Genomic DNA, 20,474 nt, shown 5'->3' with positions numbered 1-20,474 from the left:
AATCACCTCCATGCTTCCACAGGTATGTCATCTGGACCAACTGATTTTTCCATTCTTCATCCTCTTCATAGCTGTCCTTACTTCCTCTTTGCTAATCCATTGCACTTCCTGATTCACTATCTCCACATCATCCAACCTTTCTCTCTCTCTCATTCTCTTCATTCATCAGCCTCTTAAAGTACTCTTTCTATTTGCTCAACACACTTTCCTCGCTTGTGAGTACGTGTCCATCTTAATCCTTTATCACCCTAACCTGTTTCACAACTTTCCCAGCTCTGTCTCTCTGTCTAGGCAATCGGTACAGGTCCTTTTCTCCCTCCTTAGTGTTCAACCTCTTATACAACTCATCATACGCTTTTTCTTTAGTCTTCGCCACCTTTCTCTTCACCTTGCACCTTATCTCCTTGTACTCTTGTCTACTTTCTGTATCTCTCTGACTGTCCCACTTCTTCTTTACCATCCTCTTCCTCCTAATCTTTATTTTCCTATAAAATGATAAAATAATAATAATACGATGAAAAATAATCAAAAATATACAATATGAAAGCAGAAGTACAATAAACATGTACATACAGAGCAGATAGTGCATATAGTTCATAAAATGGCTCAGGTTGTGCAATGTTACAGTTGTAGTGCAAGTTTACAGTGAGGTAATTATAAGTACAAGCAGTCATAACGGGAACACTTCATGGACTGATTGAGTGTGTTTATATCTCTTGGGATGAAACTGTTTCTGAGCTTCGGGGTCTGTGCAGGAAAGACTCAAGTGTTTGCTGGATTGGAAAAGTGCAAATAGATTGCGGCATGTCTGAGTGGATTCCTTTCCTTTATTTATTTGCTTTTAAAACCGCATCCCTTTCATATATCATCAATAAAGTGACAGTTACTTTTAGCATTATTCAGAAAAAGGCAGGATCAGGCATGGGTAAAATGCATGCTGAAAGAAATATCTCGGTCCAAAAGTTCTTTTTAAAAGATTTAGTGAAAATTCAAAGCAAATAGTCCTCACAAGAATAAACAAAAAAGGTTGGTACACATGTAGAAAAAAGGCAAAAAAAAGAGAAAAATGTTTCTACTATAAACTTTGCTTTTCTTGTTAAACCTCAGTTGTTTTTATACTTCAAGATGATTTACTTCGTCTTCAGTATGCTCTACATGTATGGCACTGCACGTTTAATAGAGCACGATACCTTTCATACTATTGAGCACTTAAGACACGGTTTAAAACCATGTGCCCTCCATGCCTTACACATGACAAGGCAAGTCACTGGCAACATCCTTAACAGTAAATATTTTATGAATGTTTTTTCATTATTGATATGCAGTTTACTGTTAGAATGGTAACACAACTTGAGGCATTGTGTCTTGACGGTAGGAATGGGTGATATGACCAAAAATCCATATCACAGTATAACTAAAAATTCTGACAGTTTCAGCAGATGCTATCACAGTATAACTAAACAATTCTTACAGATCCAGCAGATACTAGTACAATGTATGTGTATATATTTTTCAGAGTGAAACTTACTTTAACAGATGTATAACAGATAAGAGATGCACCTTTGTCAATTACACTAATCTGTTGAAATTCTTATAAATGCTCTGCTGGTCAAATTGATTCGACTGCACATAATTATGTCTTTTGAACTAATATAAGTTGAACTTCTTCATATGTCTCTTGCTTATTCTTACTCATTTACTAAATGTCACAGTGCAAGACATGTTTTCTTCCTGTGCTGTCTTCCTGTTTCCATCATTTCACCAATCAAGTTGAACTGCACTCTGAGTAATATTCTTAAAGGGTAGGTTTACCTGTTACACACAGTTCACATACAAGTCTAGTTTAGCATACCAGTAAAAAGGCTTTCTCAAAATTCATATCAAAAGAAATATTTAATCTAACTGGTATGTCACCCCATAGTACTTGACCATAAATCATGGATGCTTTGTTGGTAATAGAGTTTGCTATTCAGCAGATAAATCATATGGTTGCAAAAAATATTTTCTGGTGTAGCTGTTTTGATTCATGTTTTGGGAACTCTGCTTGTATTAAGTTTTGAAGAAGAACTGTTTGTAAGAGACCTTTAATAATAATATTACTTTAGAGTTTAATTCATTGTTGGAAATTCTGTAGATGACAACATGCTTTCACTGACACAGTCCATTAGTGGAACATAATCTATATCATTTCTGAACATCACTGCAAGGTTATCAAGTCAGAGCATCTCCTCTGCTAGCACAGCATTTTCTGTCATCACATTGCTTTTATTGTGTTGGCAGGCAGTGAATCCATTAACTATTTTTAGAAAAGGGACCATTGCCATGATGATTTTAAACGAGCCAAAAATCATTTTAGAAATAATTAATGTAGAATAAATAAAAGCAAGTCAAGTTATTGTATTGAAATAATGGCTTGATCTGATAATTTTTTATTGGCAAAATATAAAAAAAAAATCCAGTGGTCGTAGTTTGAGAATTCCAAAAACTAATTGTTCCTGGGCTCATCAGGCCACCAGATCTACACTCACTTGATAAAGCTTTTTTAAAGAGCTTGGCAGAGAATGACAGTATTTGATTTTGGATGTGCACTGTGGGTATTTGTGGGTTTTTCCCAAAAGAAAAGTGCATCTCCTAAGGCATGTTTTGTGTAATTTTAGTTCCTTACAACCTTTTTCTTTTCCTTTTGATGTGTGTTTTTTTTTTTTGAGCATCTGTGGGCATTAAATGTTTAGAACTGTGCTTGTATACAGAAAGCAGAGGAATCTGATAATGTCAAAAGTGGTGTGTCTTGGGGATAATTACTGGGGATGTTGCTCCTTTTAATTGTTCAGAACATTAGAAAAACATTTCCCAAGAACAGGCCATTCAGCCCAACAAAGCTTGCCAGTCCATCAAGGTGAATTTTGAATGTCCCTACAGTCTTATGGTTCTCCAAAGTACTTGGTAACTTTTTCTGTTTGCCTTTAGTTCTGTTTGTAAAGGAAAAACTTCCTAATATTTGTGCAAATTTTACCCTTAACAACTTTCCAACTGTGTCTCCATTTTCTTGTCAAACTCATTTTAAGTTAACAATCTCAATCCACTTTACTAATTCACTTCATTATTTTAAACACTTTAGTCATGTCACCTCTTAATCTCTGTTTGATTAAACTGAAAAGATTCAACTCCTTTAATCTTTCCTAATAACCTGTATATCTTAAACATAAACTGTTTTGTCTTTGACTCTACACATTGTGCTAGACAACCTCACATCCTGTTAGTCTTCTTAATGGTTTCTGAACACTGCTTGGAGGTTGATTGTGACGAGTCTATGATTCCTAAGTCTAGCTCATAATGGGTTCTTTCAAGTTACAGACCTTCCATTGTTCCATTTTTAAAAAAAAAATAATTTTCTATGTGTAATATCTAACATTTCCTTACATTAAATTTCATCTGCCACATATCAACCCAAGTCCCTCTGTATTGATTCAACAGGTTCTCAGTTTTCTACCAATGATGGGCAACCTTTCTTGTGAGACTTTATCAAATACTTTTCGAAAATCAAGATGAGTAATATAAGCACCTCTGTGATCATAACCTTTTGTCGCTTCCTCATAGAAATTCAGTATATTACTAAAACATGATCTCTCACATCTGAACCAATGCTGACTGTTACCTAAAAATTCCTGTTCTTGCCATGTGCTGCTCAGATGAGACACGACTGGAGCTTTTTGGTAAGTCACATCAGATCTATGTTCACAGACAAAAAAATAAAGCTTTTTTAGAACACCATGCTTTCTGTGACATATGGAGGAGGCTTGATTATGTTTTGGGGATGCTTTCTTGTGTCCGGCACAGTGAGGGAGCCTTGAGTTTACACAAGGAACAAATAAATCTAAAAACTATCAAGACACCCCAGAGCCCAGTGTCAGAAAGCTCTGCATCTGTTGCAGGTCATATATCCACCAACAGGATAATGACCTAAAACACACAGCTTAAAGCGCCCAAGAATGGCTAAGAACAAAACGTTGGACTATTCTGAACCAGCCTTCTATGAGCCCTAATTTGAAACATGCACTGTGAGGCAGGCATCCTTCAAATTTGACACAGCAGGAGCAGTTTGCTCAGTAATAGTGGGACAAATTACCCTTTGACAGATGCAGATGTATCATTGAGAGCAACAGGATCTGCTTGTTTGCAGTGATTAACTTTAAAGGTTATGAAACAAAATATTTAGTTAAGTCACATCAGTTTTGTTCATGACATTTTTATTAGTGTTATTTGCTTTAGAGTTTTGATTCAACAGAATATTTCAAAGTCTAATTTTTGTTAAATATGGAATAAACAATGATGTTCTTTCAGAGACAATTGCAGGTTGTTCTTTATTGTGTATGTGTACAGATATCTATCTACCTATTTTGTTTATATATACAGTGGAACCTCGGGTCACGACCGTAATTTGTTCCAAAACTCTGGTTGCAACTCGATTTGGTCGTGACCCGAAGTAAATTCCCCCATAGGATTGAATGTAAATTCAATTAATCCGTTCCGGACCGTACGAGCTGTATGTAAATATATTTGGACATTTTTCACTTAGGGGTGTACTCACTTTTGTTGCTAGCGGTTTAGACATTAATGGCTGTGTGTTGAGTAATTTTGAGGGGACAGCAAATTTACACTGTTATACAAGCTGTACACTGACTACTTTACATTGTATCAACGTGTCATATCTTCAGTGTTTTCCCATGAAAAGATATAATAAAATATTTACAAAAATGTGAAGCTGAAAGAAAGCGACTCTGTCGTCAAAGTGAAACCACCGACGAAAGACAAACTTGCTTAGCCACTACCACACAACCAAGGCAAGCACATCGGCAAAACAAAACCTCAGAGGAGAGAGAAACTTGCTTAGCCGCTGATAGACAAGGTGGGGCGAGCACATCCACAAAACGAAACGGCCGACTCTGCATTTCAATTTTTTATTTTCAAACGATTTTAATAGGTTCTAGGAGCCCAGGCTTTTTACAGCATGGGCTTACACAGATTATACTGTGTGTGTGTGTGTGTGTATATGTATATGTATGTGTTTTATTTATATATGTGTATATATATATATATATATATATATATATATATATATATATATATATATATATATGTATATATATATATATATATATATATATATATACTAATTAATAAAAGGCAAAGCCCTCACTGACTGACTGATTCACTCCTCACTAATTGTCCAACTTCCCGTGTAGGTGGAAGGCTGAAATTTGATTCCTTACAGCTTACTTACAAAAGTTAGGCAGGTTTCATTTCGAAATTCAACGCGTAATGGTCATAACTGGAACCTCTTTTTTCACAATATACTGTAACGGACGGCAGCTCGATGGCCGTGGGAGGCAGAGTTGAGTGTCACGTCATCACGCCTCCCACATAATCACGTGAAAAGACTGTGAACGCAGTAGGGACAAATGAAGGAAGAGCCGCAAACAGCGAAGAACAAAAAATTCATTAAACAATTGAGAAGGGAGTGAGTGAAGCATACAAGCATCTTCATTAGGGAAACAAACCACGGTGTAAAACGTAAGTTTAAATTAAGTTTATAGAAACGCTCCCGCTGCGGATTGCAATAACATATTCGCGAGATAAAAGAACGCAGTAGGGAGAAATGAAGGAAGAGCCGCAAACAGCGAAAAACAAAAATTTCATTAATCAATTGAGAAGGGAGCGAAACAATAAGAATCGAGCGAGTGAAGCATACAAGCATCTTCATAAGGGAAACAAAGCACGGTGTAAAACGTACGTTTAAATTAAGTTTATAGAAACGCTCCCACTGCGGATTGCAATAACATATTCGCGAGATAAAAGTTTAATGAGAAGACACGAGGTATAAACGAACCACACGCCGTAGCGCAACGTTAGGGGCTTCAACTCTGGCGCTGACGATAGAGATTCCATTCCCGAGAGGGGATACAGTGAGTGTGTACGCCTGATGAGCCCAGAATTAGGGAGAAACACGTGTCGCATACTCTTTGCATTATTTGAAAGTAAACTATTAAAACCATTCTATGATCTGCTTCTGGGAACAGAAAGAGGGCACATGGCGGACGTAAGGCGACTTCCTGACCAACCACAAGCGTAACCTGGCAGGTAACCACACCCATACAGTCAGATTGTGATTCAGAAAACGAATGCCATGAATGTAATTACCACGATCTACATACTGTCAAATAAACAAAACACACGCCGTAGCGCGACAGCTGTGAAAAGCGAGGTTCACAAAAAAAGAGATCCTTAACAAATTGTTATTGGTATATTTTCGATCCGTTTAAAAAGGATTTCTTTTCTTCTTAATAAAAAATTAAAAGCAGTACTTCGCCGCAACGAAGTGCGAGAATTTGGCTATATATATCTGCTTCTCGCAATTAAAAGAGGGCACGTGGCGGATGTTAGACGACTTCATGACCAAACATCAGCGTTACCTGACAGGTAACCACCCATACAATCAGATTGTGATTCACACTAGGAATGCAATGAATGTAATTACCCCGATCTACATACAAGGCGAAAGTCTTGCAACATTGAAAGATGATGGTTTGGGATAAGTACACCATGGAACATAAAAGAGCTTATGAAGCCTTGAACCGAAAAAAGCAAGATCTCAGAGATCGTAAAAAAAAAAAAAAGTAGGAGGTAATGTCGTTTTACTCGCTGTAGATTTTAGTCAAACATTACCAGTTATTCCACGAGGGAGACCAGCAGATGAACTCAACGCGTGTTTAAAATCCATGCTTCTCCCACGCTCGGTTATATGTCGCGTGTTCTCGGGTAGGTACACCAAAAAATGTATACATTTAAGCATGTAATGGGCAAACAAAAAATGAGGTATACCTGAAGGCACTGCAGTAGTACTCAATGTAACTTTATTTCTTAAATGTTAATGTTTTACTGTTTAATAATTTTTACGCTTCTTATATGTTGTTCAAATTCTTTTATCAAAATACCAGTGACAGCGCAATGCACGATAACATGGAGTGAATACACCATACGCATCCGCCCACGGCCGCCCTGGTGTGCGCAGATAGGAGTTGATTCTACAATAAAATAAAATAAAGACAAAGAGTAATACAATCATCACCCATAAAGCGGATAGCAGACGTGACGTACTATATGTGTACCACATTTCAAGTCAATACGTGAAACGGTTTGCGAACTACAGGTGATTTAAAATCCTGGACAGACAAACAAGTAGCCACGGTAGCAAATTATAGAAGAAGATTTTACTCTTTAATAATTTATATTTATATGAAATGTGCTTCTTATATATTACTTCATATTCTCATATGATAATGATGTTAATAATGTTGTTTATATTGATTTCTATGTTATTGTAAGTGCATGTATGTGTGTATATGTATGTATGTGTATATATATATATATATATGTATATATATATGTATGTATGTATGTATGTATGTATGTATGTATGTATGTATGTATGTGTGTGTGTGTATATATATATATATATATATATATATATATATATATATATATATATATATAATATGGTTGAAATAGTTTACTGTCAAATAAATGCAAAGAGTACGCGACACGTGTTTCGCTCTCATTCTGGGCTCATCAGGCGTACACACTCCACTGCACTCCCTCTCGGGAATCGAACCTCGGACGTCAGCGCCAGAGGCGATGCCCCTAACGTTGCGCCACGGCGTGTGGTTCGTTTATTTGACAGTAGGTAACCACCCATACGATCAGATTGTGACACAGACTACGAATACCGTGAATATATAATATATATATATATATATATATATATCCATCCATCCATCCATCCATCCATCCATCGTCCAACCCGCTGAATCCGAACACAGGGTCACGGGGGTCTGCTGGAGCCAATCCCAGCCAACACAGGGCACAAGGCAGTAATATATGTGTATATGTATATGTATATATATATATGACAGCAACACTCATAACAATGACAACACAATTACATTGACAATCATGTTACGTTATTTTTAAAATGTTTCCTTTACTTTTTCATAACCTCTTTAACACACTACTTCTCCGCTGCGAAGTGCGGGTATTTTGCTAGTGTATGTATGTATATGTATGTATGTATATGTATGTATATGTATGTATATATATATATATATATATATATATATATATATATATATATGTATATATGTATATGTATATATGTATATGTAGATGTATGTAGATGTATGTATATATATGTAATATATATATATATATATATATATATATATATGACAGTAACACTCATAACAATGACAACACAATTACATTGACAGTCATGTTACGTTATTTTTAAAATGTTTCCTTTACTTTTTCATAACCTCTTTAACACACTACTTCTCCGCTGCGAAGCGCGGGTATTTTGCTAGTATATATTACATATATACACACACTAGCAGGAGTACCCGGCTTTGCCCGCATATCTATAATTTCCCAAATGAAAGAAACAGAATATAGCAATAGAACAAACAGTTTTCTGATTCACATTTTATTGTAAGTTCGTCCACTTTGGATTGTGTGTGCTTTAGTGTTTGAGACGTCCTTGAAGTACACTTTTCTCTGGCATCTGAAGTGGACCATGGAATTGTACGTCTTTTTTTCAGTGGCATGGGTATATTCACGCAAAGCAGGAGAATTATAATGTGTTACATGGTATTGCGTACGGAATATGCACCACAGTGAGATGAATTTACTTTATTTACACTACGTCGGAAAGCAAACAGTTCATAGACATAGTTAGGTTCATAAATATTTGGACAGACAACTTTTTTCTAATTTTGGTTCTGTACATTACCACAATGAATTTTAAATGAAACAACTCAGATGCAGTTTGAAGTTCAGACTTTCAGCTTTAATTCAGTGGAACAAGTGCATTTCACTTGTTGAAGACTAAACTTCAGACAGAAAGGCCCACAAACAAACAGCAACTGAAAGCCGCTGCAGTAAAGGCCTGGCAGAGCATTAAAAAGGAGGAAACCGAGCATCTGGTGATGTCCATGAGTTCAAGGCTTCAGGCTGTCATTGCCAGCAAAGGGTTTTCAACCAAGTATTAGAAATGAACATTTTATTTCCAGTTATTTAATTTGTCCAATTACTTTTGAGCCCCTGAAATGAAGGGATTGTGTTAAAAAAATGCTTCAGTTGCCTCACATTTTTATGCAATCGTTTTGTTCACCCCACTGAAATAAAACTGAAAGTCTGCACTTCAACTGCATCTGAGTTGTTTCATTTAAAATTCATTGTGGTAATGTACAGAACCAAAATTAGAAAAAAAGTTGTGTCTGTCCAAATATGTATGGACCTAACTGTATATAGATAGACGCCACATTCACTGTGTTGCCCAGTTGACACGATACGTCGGTGTGTCCGCCCTATTGCGAGTGGTAAAAGTGCCATTTAAACTAATACAGTAATCCCTCCTCCATCGTGGGGGTTGCGTTCCAGAGCCACCCACGAAATAAGAAAATCCGCGAAGTAGTGTTGCACGCTAATAAGTTCTCTGGTTCTCATTCTGCAACTTTCATCGCACAAGCTTTCGTTTCCAGGTTAGCAAAGTGGAACATTTCAAAATGTAATGTGCATGTTGTGCTTCGTAACAATGCTGACAATATGGCAAAAGCTATGGAAGAAAGTGGCATTAAATGTTTAAGCTGCATGGCTCACTTTGCAGCTTGCCTTAAATGAAGACTTATTGAGCCAGAGAAGCATCTCTGACTGTGTTGCCATTTGGAGGCGAATAGTTGCTCATTTTAAGCATTCACTGCTTGCTATTTTGCTGCTGAGAGAAATTCAAGCAGACCTTAATACCCCAACAAGAAATGCTTCAGCAGAATGTCTACTACTTTTGTTAAACCACTTCTGTCATATCTTGATTGCTTGATTTCAAATCTATTGTGATGGTATACAGAGAGAAAAACGCAAAAATTTCATCAATGTCCAAATACCTATGGACCTAACTGTAAATTAACCTCCTTCACTTGTAAATCTGTGTTATGTTTAAATTACTGATGTTCCTCACTGCTTGTGGGACAGTTGTTGATCTGATCTGTTCCAGACTTAATTTTAAAATATTATTTTGTTTACTTTTCAGCTGCTGCAGAAAAAGACGCTATTAAAAACATGTACACAAAAATACTTGATGTATATGGAGTATTGGGTGTTTTACGACTTAATCTTGGTAAGTTTTAACTTTATCAGTTTTTATATTTGTCTGGTAATAAAAAAGGGTATGGTAGTAAAATGGTCAGTTCTGCTGTTTGACAACTCCAATATTTTAATCCCCTATGTGAAAAGTGTCTTAGAGTTTATTACATTTTTTCATACCCATAAGGACCTTCCATGGATGCTAAAAACTTCATTATACATTACAATTACAATGCTTATAAGGCTAACTGATGACTTTACTGGGAGAGTGAATGTGGCTATGTGTGACTTTTGTTTATAAGTATACTGGTGTCCAGTCTAATTAATTTTTAATTACCTTTAAATCTGATGTTTGCCACTTACATGTTCACTTGATGAAGTGATAGATAGTCATAAATAATCAATATCTATCTATCTATCTATCTATCTATCTATCTATCTATCTATCTATCTATCTATCTATCTATCTATCTATCTATCTAAATTGAACTGTCATTAGCAGGTAACCTAAACTGGTTCAATGTCTTTTTATGGTGTGAGTTGATAAAATCTGAAGTCAATTGTTTGGGGAAATACAATTACATTAGATTATTCCCACCCATTTTTCAGAAAGTAGTGCTTGGCAAATGAGCAACAAACAAAAAATTAACACACACAAAAGGAAAATGATGGAAACATTTTCACATGTCCCTTATAGGCCTGATTGTTCCCACATATAGGCAAACCAAAATAAGACTTCTTTTGGATAGATTTTCCAGATCACTCTCTGTTCACCCAAGAGGAGACATATAGTTTGTATATATTCAAACTAAAACATTTAGCAGCACGCAGATCCACAGATTGAGCCATTGTATTGTACCACCAATATGCGAAATACTCTACTGATAGTGATCAAATTTTAACTTTGCAAAATCATAATTGAAGCTCCTTGAACATTTGGAGGTATGCTTGAAAATGTGTTATTGTCTAATACAGGGGTGTCAAACTCAATTGCACAGGGGGCCAAAATCTAAAACACACTTTAGGTCGCGGACCGAACAGGATAAACATTTATTGAACACACTAAAACTAAACTTTTAAAACTTCTAAAACTTAACTTTTTTGAACATAAATATGAATAAAAACAGACAGGAATATTATTCCGGAATAAATCAACTCAAACCTTAAATAACTTATAATATTTTGCTCTCCATAAAAATATATCCTGTCTAAATTATACAAGTTAGAAATAAAGTAAACGTTAAAAGAACAAACATTCAAATTTCTTTATTCTTATGTCATTTTATATAAAAAACAAACTTAAATTTTAAATATCCCAAAAGATTTTGCTCTCCATAAAATATATCCTGTCAAAATTATACAAATTCAAAATATGAACATGCTGCATAACAAAACCTGGAAATATAAATAAAATTTGTGCTTTTCAGCAATAACAAATCAAATCATTCAGTTGTCTTTGCTCTTATGTCATTTTATCAGAGCTGGATGCCTGGCATCTTTTTTTGGCAATAAGTTCGTTTATGTTTGGTGTGAGGTTCTGTGTTGTGGAGATTCTCAGGATGGACTGCAGGTGCTCATCAGTGAGACGACTCCTGTGCGCTATTTTGTTAGTCTTCATCACTGAGAAGAGCTTCTCACACAGATATGTGCTACCAAACATGCACAAGGTTCGAGCCGCATGTAGACGGAGCTGGAGCATTTCTGCGGGAATGGAGTGAATAAACTGTGCGGGCCCTGCAGTATCGTACTTTGCCTTCAGTGTGCCATTACACTGCAGCTCAATCAGCTCCATCTGAATCTGCACAGGTGCAGTTTCCACATCGACGGCAAATGGGTTGCGAAGCAACTCAAAATTCTTTTTTTGTTCTTCAAAGTCACCAAAGCGCCGTGCGAACTCAGTACGCAGTGCGCTCAGTTTATCAGCAAAATGCGTATTTGGGAACACCGTTGTGCCGACTTGGTTCAACATTACTTGGCAACAGGGAAAGTGGGGCAAGTTGCACTGGTGCATTTGTGTCTCCCATAAAAGCATCTTCACTTGAAATGCCTTCACTGCATCATACATGTCAGTGATCATGCGGTCACGTCCCTGGAGCTGGAGGTTTAAGGCGTTGAGATGAGCTGTTATGTCAGCCAGAAATGCCAACTCGCATTTCCACTTTTCATCCCTAAAATTGGTGGAGTCTTTTCCTTTACTGTCCATGAATTGACAGATTTCGTTGCCGAGCTCAAAAACTCTGTTGAGAACTTTTACCCGACTTAGCCAATGCACCTCTGTATGATAAGGAATGTCAGCAAACTCTGAATCTATCTCCCGCATAAAGGACTGAAATTGCCGGTGATTTAAACCTTTAGCTCAGATCAAGTTTACGGTTTGTGTTACAGTGCTCATTACATTGTCCATCTTCAGGACTTTGCCACATAGTGCTTCCTGGTGTATGATGCAGTGATATGCCGTTAACTCACCAGTACAGTTCTCCTCCTGCATCTTTACTTGCATCCTTCCCACTAGTCCACTTTTTTCACTACACATAGATGGTACTCCATCAGTTGTAAGTGCAATAAGTTTGTCCCAGGGCAGTTTCATGTCAGTTATACTTTGACATACATTTTCAAAAATGTCTTTTCCAGTCGTTGTCCCGTGCATTGAGTTAATGTCTATTATTTCCTCTGTAACGCGCAAATTGGAGTCCACTCCACGGATGAAGATGGCCAGCTGTGCAGTATCAGTCATGTCAGTACTTTCATCCACAGCAAGAGAGTATGCAATAAAGTCTTTGCTTCTTTCACTCAACTGTGTTCTTAAATCAGTGGCCATCTCACAAAATCGATCAGCAATCGTATTTCTACTCAGGCTTACATTTGCCAGCATCTGCTTTTTGTCTGGACATAAGACGTCAAACGCCTTGATCATGCAGCTCTTCAGAAATTCTCCCTCAGTAAATGGCCTGGCTGATTTGGCGATCTCCTCTGCCACGATAAAACTTGCTTTCACAGCAGCTTCACTTTGTGATTTTGCACGGGTAAAAAACGTCTGCTGAAGTGTCAGATTCTTCTTTAACTCTTCTGCTTTCTGTATCTTCTGCTTTGCATTCAGGTCTTTCAGGTTATCCTGATGTTTTGTCTCATAGTGCCGTCTTAGATTAAATTCTTTAATTACAGCCACATTAGCTCCACAAATGAGACACACGGGTTTACCGGCAATGTCAGTAAACATATACTCGGCCTCCCATCGGTTTTTAAAGGCTATGTTTTCGGAATCAACTTTTCTCTTCGGCATCATGAGGGCTAGCTTCGCAGTAACTTGCAGCATCATAAGCTAGACTTGATTAACGCGGGAAGTGTTCGGCAAGGCAGCTGAAGCGCTGCATTATGGGATCTGTAGTTTATTGTGTTACCAACGCTTCATATCGCCGGGCCATTAATAACAATAATATATAAAATGATCTCGAGGGCCGGATATAATTACACGCCAGGCCAGATGTGGCCCGCGGGCCTTGAGTTTGACACATATGGTCTAAGAGTTTACCATTAAAGGAGAGATTTCTATTCCATATTTTGATGTACTTTATGATCTTAGTCAACAGGAGTAAAATGTAGAAATTGTATGTCTGAATCAAAGACTAATCATAAAAAAATAACATAAGAAATGTGTAGAGGTCTGCTGTCTGTAGTTTTGTTATTGATTATGTTAATTACACTCTGATTGGCTCATACTTGTCATCACCTGTGGTCTAGAGGCAAAAACTTTGTCTGGCTAAATAAGCTGCTTTTGGAGTCCTTTAAGGCAATCTTAAACACCACTGGCTTCTTAAAAAAACTGTCTGCTTTAGGCCCCTTACCTGAGGGAACCTTACTGGCCACAATGGATGTTGAGGCACTTTACACAAATATCCCCCATGATGATGGCATATTGACATGTGAAATGTACCTCAAACAACATGATTTACCCACAAAGTCAGTAATAGAAATGATAAAATTCACTCTGTCACATAATCTATTCTCTTTTGGACAAGATTGCTACTTGCAACCAATGGGGACTGCAATGGGCTGTCGGTTTGCACCTCACTATGCAAACCTATTTATGGCAAAATTGGAGGAAGATTTTGTGTCAATGTGCATCGTAAAACCAATGTTGTATCTCTGTTACATAGATGACATCTTCATAAACTGGACTGCCAGTGAGAAGGACCTCCTCCATTTTCATAATGATTATAATTGTTTTCACCTCAACATAAAGCTGAAGCTGAATTACTCAAAAACAGAAGTCGGCTTCCTTGACACCACCGTTCAACTGAAAGACAACACCCTTGTAACTTCTGTTTTTCACAAACTGACAGACAGACGGACCTACCTGAAAAGTGATAGTTTCCACCCCAAGCATATAAGGCGCTCCATTATTTTCAGCCAAAGCAATACGGTACAATCGTATTTGCTCAGACCCGACAGACCAGGATCAACAACTGCAGGAGCTCAGACAAGATTTCATCAGACAAGGTTACACCCCCAAAACAACAAACACTCAAATAAGAAGAGCTACTGCCATACCCAGAGACAACCTTCTGGAATATAAAAACAAAGACAGCAAGAACCGCATCCCCCTTGTTGTCACCAACAACCCACATCTTGAAACACTTCGAAAAATTATAAAAGAACTTCAGCCAATACTAAACAATGACCAAACACTGAAAAATGTATTTCCTCAACCTCCCCTCCTGGCATACAGACAACCACCAAACCTTCAACAACTAATTGTCCGAAGCTCCCTAAGTGAACCAACAGAAAATGTCACATCTCCATGCCTACAGAAAAGATGCAAAACATGTGCCCACATCTATGATACAGACCGTATAATTATACCACACTGCCGACTTGAACATCACATAAAGGGATCATTTTCCTGCAGATCATCTAATGTAGTCTACCTAATTTTCTGCATGAAATGTCCTGACACTGCACTCTATGTGGGAGAAACTGGACAAACACTCCGTCAGAGAATGAAATTACACAGGTTCCAAATTAAACATGGCAACACAGATGTTCCTGTAGCGGCCCACTTCAACAGCCATGGACACTGTGAGAGGGACTTTAAAGTCACAGTGCTTATGGGCAACTTCAAAACACAGCAAAAGAGAAAAGAATGGGAAGTTAAACTCATGCTAAAATTTAATACTTTACAACATGGATTGAATAGAGAGAAGAGTTTTATGGCCAGATATGAGGATTGTTTACATCTTTCAGAATGACAGACAACCTGTCTACACATCCACATTGTTTTGAAAAAACACATTACAAACTTCAAAAGACTTTGTTGGACAGTTATCTTATCCAGAGATCTTGACAATACATTGTTCATTTCTCTCTTGTTAGATTCATTCAGGCTAGGGTTAATTTATTAATTTTTTACATTTAAAATTGCTCATTTAATGATTTACCAATGGTGTTTCTTGTCCTAGAGTGTGTATATAAACACAGGGAACTCCAGTCTCTGTATTACATCTTGCCTGAAGAAGGGGCCTAAGTTGCCTCGAAAGCTTGCATATTGTAATCTTTTTAGTTAGCCAATAAAAGGTGTCATTTTGCTTGGCTTTTCTCTACATTCATAATGGCTAACATGGTACAACACCCTAGTACTACAGGCAGTCTTAAAGTAAACGAGTATAGTTACTGAAAATTGTCTGCCACTGTTAACTTAAAGAATGGAAACCAGTTGCCTTCAGAATACAGTGCAGTTGATATTGCGAGGATGAAGCAGTATTGTTTTAAATAAACAAGTCGTTATTCCATATGGCATACAGTTGGATAAGTTTTACAACTGCTTATTGCTGTGGAGAGGAAGTTAACCAATCAACTTGTGTAAATGAGGCTTTTAAACCTTCAACACAACCAGTTTTCACCCAATGTAAACAATCTAAATTGCTTAAAAATAGTTTACAGTAGTTAAGGGTGTGAAATCCCAGTATCCACACAGTAGGGTGCATAGTGTGATATATTGTATATTTCATCTGGAGCTTTATGCATTTTGAGGTGTTGGTTGAAATAAATGTTTTAAGTTTAGTCCTGTTGGTTGGATGGGGTAAGGGGTGTTAATTTCATTAATCTTTCTTTCTCTCATTCTCTCTCTCTCTCTCCCTCCCCCCCCCTGTGGACAGGGTGAGAACATGGAATTTCCATGTACAGGAGTGGGCAAAATTAGGTTTATTATTGTAAGTCTGTGAAACACAAAGTGTATTCTTGTAGTATTACTTATTTTAATTATTATTTCATATCCTTACTTAAGGTTTTTCTTTAGGTAGTTTGAGCATTTACAAGATTGTACCTAAGTGCACTATACCATTGTGACATTCTTTTGAGTTAATAAATTTAATAAAACTATTGTAATAATCATAATCTAGTGCTGCATGTCTTTTTCCATATGAATAACTGTAAACCTCCTTTTGCCCACCCCTGTATATGTTTGTTCTGAGCAAATGTTGCCTCTTTGTATTGTAAATTATAAATAAATTGTTTAAAAAAAACTTTATTTTCAAGAAACAGTTGGTATCCATTGCCTTCAGAATTTTTAACACTTCAATCACATCACCAGTTCATCTCCATTTATTTAAACTGAAAACGATAACCTCCTTCAGTGTTTCTTCATAGCTCATACCTCTTAGTCCCAGAATTACCGTACTTGCTTTCTTTTGTACTTTCTCAATTTTCCTTATACAGTGGAACCTCGGTTCACGACCATAATTCGTTCCAAACCTCTGGTCGTGAACCGATTTGGTCGTGAACCGAAACAATTTCCCCCATAGGATTGTATGAAAATACAATTAATCCATTCCAGACCGTACGAACTGTATGTAAATATATTTTTTTTAAAGATTTTTAAGCACAAATATAGTTAATTACACCATAGAATGCACAGTGTAATAGTAAACTAATGTAAAAACATTTGAATAACACTGACATAAACACCCAGGCTCCCTGCTCAGCTGCACGCGCAGGCTCTCTCTCTCTCTCTCTCTCAGCAGCAAGCGAGCCTCCCCAGCCCCCCCCCCCTCGCTCTCTCTCTCTCTCTCTCAGCAGCACGTGAGCCCCCTCCCCCTCTGTCTCTCAGAAGCATGTGAGCCCTCTCTCTCTCTGTAACATTGCAGCAGTTCGCGCTATAGCCTTACAATCTGATCGTTGTATAAACACTTTTTTTTTTTTTTAAATGAGTTTTAAGCACAGGGGGGGAAAAAAGGAACATTTGAACAAATCCGAACTTTATTTAAAAGCCAACCAAAACAGTAACATTGCAGGAGTTCACGCTAATAGCATTACAGCCCGATTGCTGTAAACACTCTTTTTAAATGAGTTTTAAGCACATGGAACAAAGTAAACATTTGAAAAAAAGAGAAAAGTAACATTGCAACACTTTCTTCTCACCACTCTTCACTTGCTTAGAAGCCATGGTTAACTGCAGAAGCACATGAAATCCTGTAGAGCACAAAGAGTTCACAGGTAAAGCACGCACGTCTGACTGAGAACAATGAACAGGGAGAGGCTGAACACGTGCTTAAATACAGTAATTGGTGCACACGAACCGGAAGGGAAATGAAATAGAGCACAAAGAGTTCACAGCGAAAGCACGCACGCACATGCAAGCATGCACGTCTGACCGAGAACAATGCAACAGGTGCGAAAAATCATCGTCGCACAAACCGAAAGGGAAACTGGCTTGTTCGTATTCCGAGTGTGTGGTCGTGAACCGAGGCAAAAGTTTGGCAAACGTTTTGGTCGTAAACCGAGTTGTACGTGTACCGAGACGTTCGTGAACCGAGGTTCCACTGTACCGGAATACTGGTATAAATAGCCTAAACAATGTTCGGAATGTGGCGCAGCGGGAAACTGTTTAAGGTGGGATCTTTTTCACTGCTACACTGCTAAACATGCATGCAACTGAGTACATGCGTTAGTGGAGCTTTTAAGTGGTGAAAATGGGCAGAGAACATTCCGAAACTGAAGCTGTAGCAGATTATACAGTTGAACACGATGACACTGTTAAAAAGGAGCCATGTCTGTTGTCTGGAGATGCTTTGGTTTTAAAAGGTCGGATGTGGAGTGGGTGGAGTTGAATAAGGTCCAGCCCCACCTAATAAAGTCAGTGCTCAACTGATGTAGAAGACAAATGCCTTTACAGTAATCCCTCCTCGATCGCGGGGGTTGCGTTCCAGAACCCCCGCTAAAGGTGAAAATCCGTGAAGCAGAAACCATATGTTTATATGGTTATTTTTATATTGTCTTGCTTGGGTCACAGATTTGCACAGAAACACAGGAGGTTGTAGAGAGACAGGAACTTTATTCAAACACTGCAAACAAACATTTGTCTCTTTTTCAAAAGTTTAAACTGTGCTCCATGACAAGACAGAGATGACAGTTCCGTCTCACAATTAAAAGAATGCAAACATATCTTCCTCTTCAAAGGAGTGCACGTCAGGAGCAGAGAGTGTCAGAGAGAGAGAAAAAAACCAAACAATCAAAAATCAATAGGGCTGTTTGGCTTTTAAGTATGCAAAGCACCGCTGGACAAAGCAGCTGCAAGAAAGAGAGCAATGTGAAGGTAGTCTTTCAGCATTTTTTAGAGGAGCGTCCTTATCCTCTAGGCCAGTGTGCGAACAGCCCCTCTGCTCACACCCCCTCCGTCAGGAGCAGAGAATGTCAGAGAGAGTGAGAGAGACAGAGAAAAACAAACAATCAAAAATCAATACGTGCCGTTTGAGCTTTCAAGTATGCGAAGCACCGTGCGGGAAGCATGTCGCTTGACAAATGTGAAGATAATCATTCAGCATTTTTAGACTAGCATCCCTATCGTCTAGGGTTGCGAACAGCCCCCCTGCTCACACCCCCTCCGTCAGGAGCAGAGAATGTCAGAGCGAGAAAGAGAGAGAGAGAAAAGCAAACAATCAAAAATCAATACATGCTGTTTGATCTTTTAAGTTTGCGAAGCACCGTGCGGGAAGCATATCGCTTGACAAAGCAGCCACATGTAAGCCCAGCAAGGAAGGGAGCAATGTGAAGGTAATCTTTCAGCGCTTTATGAGGAGCGGCCGTATCCTCTAGGGGTGCGAACAGCCCCTGTACTCACAATATATTTGAGGAGTTTTATTTAATACGTAATACGCGCTGTGGTTGGGTAGCTTCTCAGTCATCTGCCAATAGCGTCCCTTGTATGAAATCAACTGGGCAAACCAACTGAGGAAGCATGTACCAGAATTAAAAGACCCATTGTCCGCAGAAATCCGCGAACCAGCAAAAAAATCCACGATATATATTTAAATATGCTTACATATAAAATCCGCGATAGAGTGAAGCCGCAAAAGTCGAAGCGCGATATGGCGAGGGATTGCTGTATATTTATTAATTGGTACACTAAAACTTTATTTATTGGTACATACTAAATAGTTTATTTACTAGGTGTGTAGTACTCATACTCTTTTTCAGTGCTGCTAATTAATCAGTTTTAATGTGCAATTAATGCATTAAAAATGTCTACGATTACATTGTGTAGTGCAGCCCCTAAATGTGTAATATAATCTTGTGAATCTGATTGCGTTTCACACTTAATGAAGCAGTACTAAATAATTTCAAACCTATTAATAGCACTTGACCATTTCTTGTGGTGTTTCTTGATAATGGTCTTCATCCACACAAACCAGTAGATTTATCACTTGTCCCTTTATATATTGAAACATAAAATACAGTGTACCATATTAAATCAGTAAAGGACATGATTTGACATATTTTCGCACACCTCGTTTCATGTATACACTAGCTGTTTAAAGTGCAGAGAATAACATAAGAAAAAGTTAAAATTCAACCAATTATAATGGGGTGGTGAATAAGTTTCATTTTTGTGTCGCACTAACGTTGCGGATGGCCAAGCAGTGAGCATTAAATGAGATTGCACATCAACATCATTGTTGCTGTTATGCTGCTTTCACACATTGACTGAAAAAGAATAAAAAAGAACCGCGAAACATCCAGAACAAGACACTATATGCAATGATGTCTGCTGATGCAAGTCTGTCCATGAAATGTAAAAGGCTATAAGAGGTATAGGTCTGATTGTGAGACAGATTGCCCTGAAACTGCATGGTGCAGGTACTGCCCATGTTCAAGCAGCTAAAGAGCAGATGACAAAAAGTGGAATTGCTCAATTCCTTACACCTTACTCACACTTCCCCCAGAGAAGACATGATGTTTTGTTGTTGTTGCTAACTGTCTGTTAAATGCTGTAGCCTACATTATAACCTAGA

At 37.8% G+C, this 20,474-nt stretch overlaps 1 protein-coding gene and 1 long non-coding RNA gene across 2 annotated transcripts in view; one reads left to right on the top strand and one right to left on the bottom strand.

The window, feature by feature from the left end:
* Positions 1 to 20,474, top strand: part of synj1 (synaptojanin 1) — a 540,854-nt gene that overhangs the window by 9,372 nt on the left and 511,008 nt on the right. Inside the window, 1 exon segment of the mRNA XM_051926623.1 lies at positions 10,139 to 10,225. Within this exon segment, the coding sequence (XP_051782583.1) occupies positions 10,139 to 10,225 (87 nt within the window).
* Positions 11,527 to 13,706, bottom strand: LOC127527347 (uncharacterized). Its single transcript, XR_007934644.1, has 2 exons — positions 13,187 to 13,706; positions 11,527 to 12,228 (listed from the first exon to the last, which is right to left on the bottom strand). It is a non-coding gene; the product is annotated as an uncharacterized LOC127527347 (long non-coding RNA).

Source organism: Erpetoichthys calabaricus, chromosome 4 (genome assembly GCF_900747795.2).
Source record: "Erpetoichthys calabaricus chromosome 4, fErpCal1.3, whole genome shotgun sequence".
NCBI lineage: Eukaryota > Metazoa > Chordata > Cladistia > Polypteriformes > Polypteridae > Erpetoichthys > Erpetoichthys calabaricus.
The sequence above is the reverse complement of the archived record's forward strand: the minus strand, read 5'-3'. Positions and strand labels throughout refer to the sequence as shown.